The following is a 12,277-nucleotide window of genomic DNA, read 5'->3' as shown; positions in this document are numbered from 1 at the left end:
CGAATTAACTTACATTCGACCTTGTTCATATTAACACCTACCAGCCTCAGCCATGGCCAAAACCAAAATTATTATGATTAAGGCGACCAAATGATAGAAGCATACAATACCAAACAGAGAAGATTTAAAAACGAACAAGCGAAAATAGCATTTCATAGTTCAAAAATATCCTTTACAAGGGCAAAACAGACGCCCACAAAAATTACAAATCAAAGGAAAAACTACTCGCCACCCAACCTAGTAGTACCATCTCCACAATCGCCATGAGGATATTCATCCTCGTACCAAGCATCCTGCTCAATCCCATTCAAATCCTCCTCGCCATCGCCAGTCCCCGGTGTAGCAGGGGCATAGCCGTAGGCAATCTGAGATGCACGCACCTTAGCACGAACATCCTCAAACTCAGCCTCAAGGACTCTCCTTGCCATCATCAAATATCTGAATATGTCTAGTTAGGCCTCGGCATGGATCCACTTCTCGTATAAATCCCGCGGGACATCAGGAAAGGCAAAAGCATGAGAAAGGTATAGTTGAGAAAATAGTCGGGACTAATCGGCCTCGAGAATGACGACTTGGTTTACAAGATTAGAAGCCGCTTTCTTTTTCTAGCTCCCATATCTGCTCGTCAAGTCGAGCCTCCTTAAGCTTAGACGTTTCCAGATCATTTGCTCGCTCGGATCAAAGAACGCGGATCATATCCTCCAAAACCTCAACTTTCGTCGAAGCTACCAGCCTAGCCAACTCATCCTTCTCATGGTCAGCCACTCTCTCAGCAACCTCTGCTGTCTTTTGGGCAACTTTGCCACTCAAAGCCTCGGCCTTAGCCAAACATTTCTCAAGTTTGGCCCGTAGAGACATCACTTAGGACAAAAGATCCGCACATTGCGCCTTAACCCCCTTGCTCACTTCGAGCTCCTCTTCTTTGTCCCTCAACGCCCCTTCGAGGACGCTGCATCTAGCGATGACCCTAATCATCTCGTCATCTTTTTTCTTCAACTCATTCCGAATGGCTTGGAATTTACCGTTCTCGCCAAACCGCCTATAGATCTCGCTGTACTTGGCGCGATATTCGAGGTAATTCCTCTGCATCTTATTAAAAATGGTCATTCGCCTCTCTTCTCGGCGAGAACTCTCAATCTCCAAAATAATTGTCCGAAAGGAAAGGAGGAAAAAGAAAATCAGTTAAAATCAAAGTTAAATACAAGGCACGGAAATAAGCAAGGTCAGAAAACTTACCCTAAGGGCGAAACCGGCTATGCCCGACGACAGGGCAGCATCGTCCAATGTCCCGAGGATCCTGCCCTTCATATCGGAGTAAAGGGCACATAAGGAGGGGACTACGTCTTCTGTATTTACCAATAAGTCCTAATCCATATGAACCACCATGGACCTCAAGGACCCGTCCAACGTAACCTCGACACGAGTAAATCCCTCGCTCAACATCCGGAACTCGTCAGGATCTAGATCGAATCCTGTCTCACAGCCGCCCTCGACAGCCCCTTCACCTCTCTCATGAATGGACGTAGAGGGAACGTCGACTAGCCTCGAAGACGATGGCTCATCTCTTAGTGCAGTGTCCGTGACTTCTGCCAGCGACCCACCAACTCCAATCCCAGCCTCAGGGAAGGGCACACCCCGTCGATAGTGGGATTTCATACGGGGGGATGGCACCACTTTCCAACACAACAGGGGTCACCCTTGGTCATCCCTCAAAAGGTTCACTACTCGGGTGGCCCCGTCGCCCACATCCACCAACCTCTTTTTGTGGGGAATCAGATCTCCCTCACTCGGCGATGACTCATCTATCAAGTGCAGCATGGGCGAAATCGGAGTCTTTGCTGTTGGGGCCGCTAACGGTTGACTAGATCTAGTCAATGCCGGAGGCCGAGAAGAAGTGGTCGGCTGAGCAGACTTGTCTGCAGTTGAGCAAGGGTTGATCCTATTGCAACACTCGTTTGGTAGAATGCAGGAGTAGAATCCCTCGCCCTCCTCGAAGCTCAATGGCCTAACTACAAAGATAAGGTTAGATCAACCCCCACGATACGATAAGAAACGAACGACCGGAAGGCTGAAGCAACAAAAACTCACAATAAGAAACTCACCAGTCGTTGGGGGCTTGGGCCCAAACTTCTTGTGGAAAGCTGACCATTCACGGATCCTCACCGTATTAGGCAAGACCTGGCTAACCCAGTCATGAATATTTCCAAATAATGGAGGGGGCTCGATCTCGGCTGAACAAATAAAAAATAGAACGATTATGCTACGGTCAAAACAAGCAAAATAAACACTTAGCAGAGATACTTACAGGCATAATTCCACGCCTTAGGAAATCCTTTGGCATTTGTCACTACGTCTTCGGTCTTGACGTAGAAGAAGTTTAACCAGAACCGACGATTGGCTTTATTGTCCATCTTCACTACCGGGCTATTACTTCCAAGGTGACAAAGGTATAACATCATCCCCCTAGGGCGCGAAGAGATGCAGCAGGTGGCAAATATAAGTTCCGCGGCCGGCCAGTTCCACGTACTTTGTCAGCATGAGGATGAGCTTGTAGATGTAAAGGGAAAGCTGGGCCAGGCAGATGCCGTAGTAGCAGCAGAATTCCTCCGCCAATAATGGAAGGGGAAAAGAATAGCCCATATAGAACCGATATACATAGAATGTGCAATATCCAGGGCGGTGAATCTGCACCACATCACGACCGTTCGGGACCAGCTCGATGTGGGCCTGAATTTTGAACTTGGTCGTGAAGTCAGCAAGGGCATCTGCATCCATCTCAGATTCCACAGCCTCAGGGTCGTCTTCGGGCCGCTCCGAGAAGTTCGACCTAGTTTTCTCGTTGTGAGGAATTATTTCATCTATAGTAGAGAAGCTCTCATCCTCTGCAACAATGGCAGCCCCATCGTCATGAGGGGGCATGCTCACTGCCAATGGAACTGGGTCAAATGTCCCCTCAAAGTTAGAAGATGTATTAACCATCTTTGGTTGTTTAAATGTGAAGAAATTGCAAGCACATAGAAGGTATGAGTAGCAGAAGTTGCTGAAATCAGGAAAAACAAGGATGCAAAGGTGGAAATAACGAAAGCAAGAGCACTAGGGGAAGAAAAAAGAAAGATATAGAGACTCAAATACTTGAAAACACAAAGGATCAGGTAGAGGGTTTTCTATCCCTATTTATAAAAAAACCAGGCACCATAATTAAGAATGCAAATTGTCGATGCACAAACATCGACACTACAGAGGCACGGGAAGCGAAGCAACGCATCGGAAAAATGCGTAATAATGACGCATGATGTCATGATGTCATTCTGAACCGACGTAACAGTAAGTTATGACTCACGAAGCGCCACGTTACCACCTCGCCATGAGCGTCATTACTCGAACTGCCCACCTAAATCTCTCAACTATGACCAGTGAAGTCCGCTCATCGAGGTCATCTGAGAGACGACCTCGATAAGCGGAGAGACTAACTGTATGGGTCAAAATCTGACTAAGGATATTCGACACGAAGTGGTATTGCTAAAAGTAATTTGGCCGAGGTCGACTAATGACCAATGGAACCCACTGCCGAGCAGTCGATCATGGCCGAGGTCAAGTGTCAGAAGGAGCAGTAACGGCTAGTTTAGTAACAGATTTTTTGAGGGAATATTCCATTGAATATTCTCTCTGTTTGTACTTTTAGGGGTAATTGGGGGTATGTCCCTTATAAATAGAAAGAGAGATCAAGTGATAGGCATGTAATATTCTCTTATAAGAACACTATATAAAAAGCAGACTTTCTTTCTAGATATAATACAAATATTACCTTTCTAATGAGATTCGATTTTCTATTATTCTACACCTTTTCCATCAGATGCGAGAAGGGTCCTTATGTTATGATCTTTATCTATCATTCATCATTGTTAGAAGGAGGAATCCTACACCTCTCTCAATATTGGGTTAGACATTCTCTTTATTTATTTCAGTGTTATTTATTGTCATTTATTGCTTTCTATTTATTCCTCATTAATATTCTTAAAACATTAAATGCTACTTGCATTTGATTTTCTGTTAGCGTTGCTCTAAGTTATTCTCATTAATCGTTATAGCTTTGAGGTTATTATTACTAACTAAGATTAACCCTTTATTATACACATCTAATTAGTTTAATCAAAAATCTATATTTTTGGTCAAACATACATCAACAAATGTAATTTTGTGGGCACATATGTTGATTTTCTAAAACTAGGCCTCTTAGGAAGTTGATCAACTCATACTCAAAAGCAGAGGAAAAAGGCTAAAAGTACGATTTTCTTACCTTAGAACTAAATCAGCTTTGCTTCTGGGATAAAATATCAGTTAGCCATTTATGAGCTCAAAGCTGGAACCCACCCACAAAGAAAAATAAATAAATAAATGAAAGATGCTCATCACTATGGAAAGAGCAATGCCATGATATGCGAATTTAATACATAAAGTAGACACCACGATTTAATTAACAGGTCAAGGTTTTAAAATTGGAAATGCTCCATTTTATAATAACCACGTTTTGGAGAATGATTAGACAGAGAACATGCCCTTAATTACTTTCCAATATTAAACCTGAACAAACATCAGAAAAAGCAAAACTAGATAAGTAAAAAGAACAAAATCAAATCATTTTATTTTATAAAATCCAGACTCTACATACCAATTAGTCTAAAAATGGTGGCTGAAACATCATGGTTTCTAGCTTGTAAAGTCTTGTATATATCTCCTTTAATTCTCCTTTTTCTCTTTTAGTTTGTGGATGTGGGCTGCTCCTTTGTGCGGAAGCTTTTAGTAGCTTTACTTCCTAATTTATAATTTAAAAAACAACAACTATAAACTGGTATTAGTAATTGTTTAGTAACCTCAGGTCTATAAACCAGTAATCAATATAAACTGGTGCCCAACTTAATTTGTACCATACTAAGAGAAGACATGTTGCGACCAAAACGCAATATTTATACAAACAAAGACGTGGGAATTAATATGCAATTGGTAAAGAAGCAGATGCAGTGCATTCCAATTTGGCCATTCTATGTTTTTGTGTTGCTTTTTCAAGAAAATCAAGTTTCATTAGCTTTAACATCAGTGTTAGCAAAGCCTCACTGCGCAGAAAAATGTGGCAACTTGACCATTCCTTATCCATTTGGAATAGGGAGAAAGTGTTACTTTGACAAGCCATTTGAAATTATGTGCAACCACAAGATTGCTTACCTGCCTTGGCTTAATGAATCGGTATCCCATATTTCAACGAACTCTATCAAGACTATAGTGAATTTCGTACCTGTTCCTTATAACAGATCCTCTGGACAAAATGTATATGGGGATGAAAGTGGATACGGATCTAATGACGATCCGTATTTTAGCATTTCACCAACTAAGAATAAGTTGGTAGGAATTGGATGTGATATGTTTGCTTATGCCAAAGATGAAGATAATGGAGACATTGTAAGTGGATGTGCCTCTCTCTGCAACATTAATTATGATGGTACTAATGGTAGTTACAGAGCTGCAGTTACTTCATCGTCGTCGACGCATTGCACAGGAAGTAATGGTTGTTGTGAAACTGCTTTCTCAAAAGTACCAAAAAGTTTCACAGCCTCAATACAAACCATGAATACACAGCAAACCACATGGGCATCTAGCAATTGCAGCTATATTTTATTTGTGGACAAAGGTTTTTCTAACTTCACTGAATTGCTAGGTAAGTATTCAACTTCCAACTGCAATATAGATTACTATTTTGCAGCTGAATGGACGCTGGATTGGGTAATTGGGAATGTTAGTTGTAACCATGCCATCAAAAGCCCAAAATATGCATGTGGAAAACATAGTCAGTGTATCAACGAATCTGCCAGAGAAGCCGGCGGATACAGATGCGATTGCTCTCCTGGTTTTCAAGGCAATCCTTACCTCCCTAATGGATGCCAAGGTTTGAAAATGACTTAAGTCCCTTGTTTCACTTATCTGAGAAGAAAAAGACAGGAGCAAAATAACATGTTAGTATTTGTTATTTTTTCTCAAGTACTCTCTTTGTTTTATTGTTCTACAGATATCAATGAGTGTGCAACTCCAAATGGAAAACGTTGTCCAAATAATACTCAGTGCATTAATACATCTGGAAGCTTCTTTTGTGAGCCAAATAGCGAGAGACGCATGCTCAGTAAACAGCTCTACATAGGTACTCAGCTTCCACCTCGATGTATTTCCTATATGAATTTTCTAGGGTGTAAATTTGAGCTCAAACCCGTTTAATTCGCCCAATCCAAAAATGGTTAGGTTGGTTATTGACCCACTCATTTATTGAACACAACCTATTTTGACCCAATTCATTTGAGCTCATCTAAAGTTATGCTGATTTTTACCCCAAATTGATCCATGACTAACGTTGCTAAAATATTTTTAAAATAATTTTTCTTTTGTTTTATATTATTTATGACCATAAAAAAGAAAAAAGTCCTATTTGATAATTAAACAATTCATAAGAAAATAATACACATCAATTAAAGCTTAGTAAGAGTTGAGGGGATTGGGTTATGACCCAAAATTTAGCTAAACTTGACCCAACTCATCTCAACCCAAGCTACTTTTGGGCGGGTCATTGTCCCGCCCATTTATTGACTTAACCTATTTTGAACCCCCAAAATAAGCCCAACTCACCCATTTGACGCCCCTGGAACTCTCTCCCAGTGACTTCCAATTTTCATCCAAAATAAAATCATTAGAATTTTCAATCAAAGTAATCGCTTTCAGGAAGGGCATATCACTTATCTTAATCTATGTTTCAAAATTGCAAAAACTAAAAACACAAGAGGGATCAAGCTAAGTGTTCCCATTTTTTTCATTGTTGTTATCCCTTATTCTTGTGAATTTGGTGAGAAATCAACAAATGAAGAACCCTAGATTAGAATCAGAGAAGAGGGAGAAGAGAGGAGCCTCGTGAAAATGACTTTCATTGAAGAAGAAATGAGACAATTGATTTACAGTTGTACAGTGATACCTCTTATATAACTAACTGATAATAATATCTCCTAACTATCCTTATAACAAATAACTAACTCTACTAACCACTAATCTTTTATTATTTACAAAGAGGCCCCTCAAGGCATGTGATACCTATTTAGACAATTCTGTTTATTACCATATTCTAGGATTTCCAAAATGAGTCATGTTCTTTTCTTTTTCTTTTGTCAAATTTGTTCTGCAAACAAACAGGTATTGTAGCAGCAAGTAGTTCTCTAATCCTACTGGCTGTTTGTCTTTGGCTATGTCGACGACTTCAAAAAAGAAAAGAGATGAAAACTAAACAAAGGTTTTTCAAGAGGAATGGCGGACTGTTATTGCAACAACGGATCTCTTTAAGTGGACAAAGTAGTAATGATAACACTTTGCCAGGATTGAAACTTTTCATAAAAGAGGAGTTGGAAAAAGCAACAGACAACTTCAACGAACGTCGAATTCTAGGTAGGGGAGGGCTTGGAACTGTCTATAAAGGAATGTTAGTAGATGGAAGTATTGTGGCTGTGAAGAAATCCAACATAGTGGATGAAAATCAGGTTGATCAGTTCATTAACGAAATTCTCATTCTCTCCCAATTAAGTCACAGGCACATAGTCAAAATATTAGGTTGTTGTTTAGAGACTCAAGTTCCGCTCTTAGTGTATGAATATATCTCAAATGGCACATTGGCATCTCATATACATAGAAATTTTAGTCCAAGTTGCTCAACCACATCAACAACAATAGGACTAACTTGGGAGCATCGGTTGCGAGTTGCTGCAGAAGCTGCAGGGGCGCTTTCTTACTTGCACTCATGTGCTTCTAATGCAATTTTCCACAGAGATATCAAATCAAGCAATATACTATTGGACGAGAATTTTAGAGCTGTGATATCTGATTTTGGTATTTCAAGGTTAGTACCCATCGACAAGACTCACTTAACGACTCTAGTTGGAGGTACATTTGGTTATTTGGACCCTGAATACTTTCGATCAGGTCAACTTAGTGATAAAAGTGATGTCTATGCATTTGGTGTCGTTCTTGCGGAGCTTTTAACAAGCCAAAAAGCTGTATCTTTAGATACAAATAACTATGATCAAGGTCTAGTAATGCGTTTCAAGTCATCGTTAAAACAAGGTCGTATACTTGACATTGTAGATCCTGAAATTGTTGAACTTGTGAATGAGGAGGTTATTCTTGCTGTAGCCAAGCTTGCCAAAAGATGCTTAAAGTTTAACTCAAGGGAAAGGCCATATATGAAAGAGGTAGCAACAGTGCTTGACCAACTAAGAAACACAAGGAGTGATGTGATTTGCGGTAATAGTTTTCAAGATAACGTGTCTCTAAGAAGTGAAAGCTCAAGTAGCTATGTATCAGATAGTCAAATAGAAGAAAAAGCATCACCTAAAGTCCCATAATTGATAACAAATTCCCTATTACTAGAGAAAGTGTTTGTAGTGGTTTAATTTCTTGTGATTTAGGCAATTGCCTTGGTATGTAATTAACGAAATCTCTTTGAAAGTGTGCAGTAATGCATTGTTGAATTTAATGATGATTGCAATAAGAGAACAAAAAATTGTGCTGTTGCTTGAAGCCTTCCGATAACATCCTACAACAACAATAACCCAGTGGAACCCCATAAGTGGGGTATTGGGAGAGTATTACCCAGTGGAATCCCACAAGTGGGGTTTGGGGAGGGTATTGTATACGCAGACCTTACCCCTCCCCTGGGAAGGTAGAGAGGCTGTTTCCGATAGAACATCGACTCAAAAAGATGAAAAGAAATAAAAGAAACCTTCCGATAATATATACAGTTCGTAAAAGGTTTTCGGAGTCCGAACTTCCACCCATGGGTTTTGGTATGTGGCGCTGAATATATAGTTTCATGTATAGTAATAACTAATAACCAATGTCAGAAATGGGATGCCGAATTGATTATAGACTAAAAAACCTTTTAGAAACTTAATGAACAGCTATCAATTGAACTATAACAAGATTCCACAAACTTCTGTAATTACATTTGCTCAAACAAATATTCTTTTGTAACATGATTTACAAATCAAAATCCTCTGCACATGAAGATCAAACAAAATTAAGTATAAGTGTATAACATCCACTTATGATCTCATTCAAACGTTTTCTACCACTGGCAAATGGCTTAGCCAAGGAAGCAGCTTTTCATGGACAAGATCAGGTCTGTCATCATGAGGACAATGTCCGACACCTTCCAAAAGAAATAGACTCACATTTGGTTTTTGAGAAGGTAAGGATGAGAAGTATTTACCAACAGGACCATCAATTGGGGTAAATGGATCTTGATCACCCCATAAGACAAGGATAGGCAATGTCAGATTTGGGATCAATTGCACTGGATTTGGCCCCGGGGGACCTGTCACAATGGAAATGAAAGCATCGAGCGCGCCTTCATCATCTGCTGGTCCCTTGATAATCTCCACCAGATCTTCGTCCACAGACTTCTTATTCCCATAGACAGACAACAAGATATTCTTCAGATTTTCTCTCTGTTTGACCCGATTAAAGATTGCAGAAGCAACTGATCTCTGGTTCAATAAGAAGTCAACAAGCCAGAGTAACGGCAATAATAACTTAATCCTCCAATCATCAACAATTGCCTTGTTATTCATGCCTCCAGCACAGTTCAATAAAACAAGCCCTTGAATGGATGTTTGTGAAGGATCTGCAGCAGCTATTACACAAGCAAGGCTTCCAACAGAGTTCCCTACCAATACAGTTGGTCTTTGAATAATTTCATTTGCAAAATCCAATATTAACTGAGCCCAAGATTCCATGTTATATTGAAAACCTGCTGGTTTGTCAGAAGCACCAAAGCCAAGGAGGTCAATAGCATACACGGTGTAGTTTTGAGCGAGCGTCGCAATGTTCCTGCGCCAATGGGCGACAGAGGCACCAAAACCATGAACTAGGAGTAGGGAAGGGCAAGAAGTGTTGTTGTTGTGTGCTTGATAAAACAAGTAATTTATGTTGTAACCTCTCCAAACCCAAGTTTTGCAAATTGTCTTAATTTCTTTCACCTCAAGTGGTAATGGTTCTTCCTCCTTTGAAACAATGGCGGAGGTGGAGGAGGTAAAGCATTTGATGCTGCTAGTGGTGATACACCTGTGCTCGGTCTGACTACTTTGAAGACCAATGTTCAAATTGAAGATGGCATTACATTGCTTCTTTAAGTTCCTACAGGCAGCAATTGGTGATGAAGGTAGAACAAGGGGAGAAGCACGAACTGCGACAACCATTGTTTCCCTGGCCTTCTAAAGCTTCTGCAAATAAAGGAAGATACATAAGATCTTTTCTTTTTGAAGGGGTGGAAAAACATAATACTGAACAAACAATGGTAATGTATGGGGTGAAACTCTTGCTCCACAGTCATAAGATACCCCATGACATATAAGAAGTATAAAGGACACAAAAGAGCTAGAGTAATCATCAGTTACAGGTGCATTTCAATAAGAATACATATTCGACGGAACATCCAGACTAAGAACAAGGCAGTATGGCAATGAGAACACCTTCCCTTCTTAATGAGATTCACGAACATTTCCCTTTAGACTTATTAAGGATTTAGAGAAGAAGCAGAAAAGAATTAAGGAAATGCCTGTACGGTTCAATCTTTTTAAAATATGAACACAAAATGGTGAGATGTTTTGCTCGACTACTATGCAGCAAGCTACAAGCTTCAAAATATGTCATCAGCAACAAGAAAGGTCATCAACATCCAACAATTAGAACAAAAAATCTTTTAATAATAAACATGAGCTTTTAATTCCCATCTGGGCTGCATTATCAGAATGGTGTATAGACACAACCAGCAGATGCTGAAGTAAAGCTTACAGTGTAACAGTAGCATCTAACATGAACAAATCAAGTCAAGACAATTCATTTAAAAGGAGAGTTCAAGCTATTTGAGACAACTCGAATCAAGCCTACAGTGCAATAAGGGCAAAAGATGGTAAATTATCTTTTATAATAATGTTTGTGTCAAACTCAGTGCAGCAGACTAATTAAATATTCAAACTATCTTAGGGATGTGATTAGTACAGCCGATATATTAAATATGCAAACTATCTTAGGGATGTGATTCATTTTATGTTTTGATTTGGATAGCCAAAATATTCCAACCAGAACTGATCATGCATAGTTAAACTCCTATTTTTCTTGTCTTTTTGGTTGCTGAAATCATTAATATCACAATTCCTACATCTTTCACTTCCCAAGAAAAAGCTTTTTGAAACACTTTAAAATAAGCGCTAATATCGAGAATAAATAAGTCATTAGTAAAGCTTGATCCTCTTCAAAGATTTCCAAAGGCATTCCAGTCCAAAATTGGCCAAATCTATTGCTTTTAGAACTTAAAGCAATCATGAGGGGCAAATTAAAACAAAAATCATCAGCGAAATGAAAAGTGTAGAACTCAATTATAGTGAACCCCAAATACCAAATTCTCCGCAGAAAAGAACCAAAACGCCGTAAAAATCTAAATCTTTCAACTTCATTAGAAAAAATGGTAGATGAAATGCAAGAACCAAACCGTAAGTGGAGAAAACCAGAGGGAGAGAGATGTGATTTTGGCAAGTACCTGCGATGAACTAACCACACTCACTTGGAACACTTAGAAACTAGAATTGAAGTAAGGAGGAAAAGGAAGCTATCGAAAAGCAAAATATCTGCATAGCTCTTCGCGTAGGCAGCAGCAGTTCTATTACACAACAAGACAGAACAAAGAGGGTCTCGTGGGTGAAAGTTTGAGGCTGTCTTCAGTTTGACACAAGTTCTTTTCGTTTCTTCTTTCTTTTTCATTTTAACCCCATATTGTTGTGGCATTCTTACTTTGCCCTCAACAGTTTATTTCAATTTTTTCTTTTTACTTTGGTAGTACTATTATTAGTTTCTTCTTTGATTCTACACATTAACATCGATTAGACAACTAGATTTTTAGCTTGGCGTGTAAACATAAACTTTAATTGTGTACCAGGAATTTGAACATGATAATCTTACACAAAATTATTATATAAAATATACCTGAATCGTAAAGCGGAAGCGTTAGTTGGAATTAGTTTCTCGCCCCTTGCCCTAGCTTTCGTTACCACCATCTTTAAAGATGGAAGAGAGAAAATAAAATACAGTAACCCTAATGGGTGGGGAGAGGGCTAACTTATAGAGGTTTTCACTTAATCCGGTACGTCCATCAAGTAACCGATCGGATGGATGAGATTTGATCATTAATTAATATTAATTA

At 39.4% G+C, this 12,277-nt stretch overlaps 2 protein-coding genes across 2 annotated transcripts; one reads left to right on the top strand and one right to left on the bottom strand.

Annotated features, from left to right (window-relative positions):
* Positions 1-4,902: 4,902 nt before the first annotated feature.
* Positions 4,903-8,591, top strand: LOC104239295 (wall-associated receptor kinase-like 8). Its single transcript, XM_009793898.2, has 3 exons — positions 4,903-5,938; positions 6,059-6,187; positions 7,222-8,591. The coding sequence occupies exons 1-3, from the start codon at positions 4,942-4,944 to the stop codon at positions 8,421-8,423; spliced, it is 2,328 nt and encodes a 775-aa protein (XP_009792200.1). The 5' UTR covers positions 4,903-4,941; the 3' UTR covers positions 8,424-8,591.
* A 366-nt stretch (positions 8,592-8,957) lies between these two features.
* On the bottom strand, positions 8,958-11,813 carry LOC104239293 (uncharacterized). The gene is made up of 2 exons (XM_009793897.2): positions 11,618-11,813; positions 8,958-10,301 (listed from the first exon to the last, which is right to left on the bottom strand). Exon 2 carries the CDS (start codon positions 10,275-10,277, stop codon positions 9,135-9,137), a length of 1,143 nt encoding a protein of 380 aa, XP_009792199.1. The 5' UTR covers positions 10,278-10,301; positions 11,618-11,813; the 3' UTR covers positions 8,958-9,134.
* Between the last annotated feature and the right edge of the window lie 464 nt (positions 11,814-12,277).

Source organism: Nicotiana sylvestris, chromosome 2, assembly GCF_000393655.2.
Source record: "Nicotiana sylvestris chromosome 2, ASM39365v2, whole genome shotgun sequence".
Taxonomy (NCBI): domain Eukaryota; kingdom Viridiplantae; phylum Streptophyta; class Magnoliopsida; order Solanales; family Solanaceae; genus Nicotiana; species Nicotiana sylvestris.
Note: the sequence above shows the minus strand (reverse complement) of the source record. Positions and strands in the feature narration are given on the sequence as shown.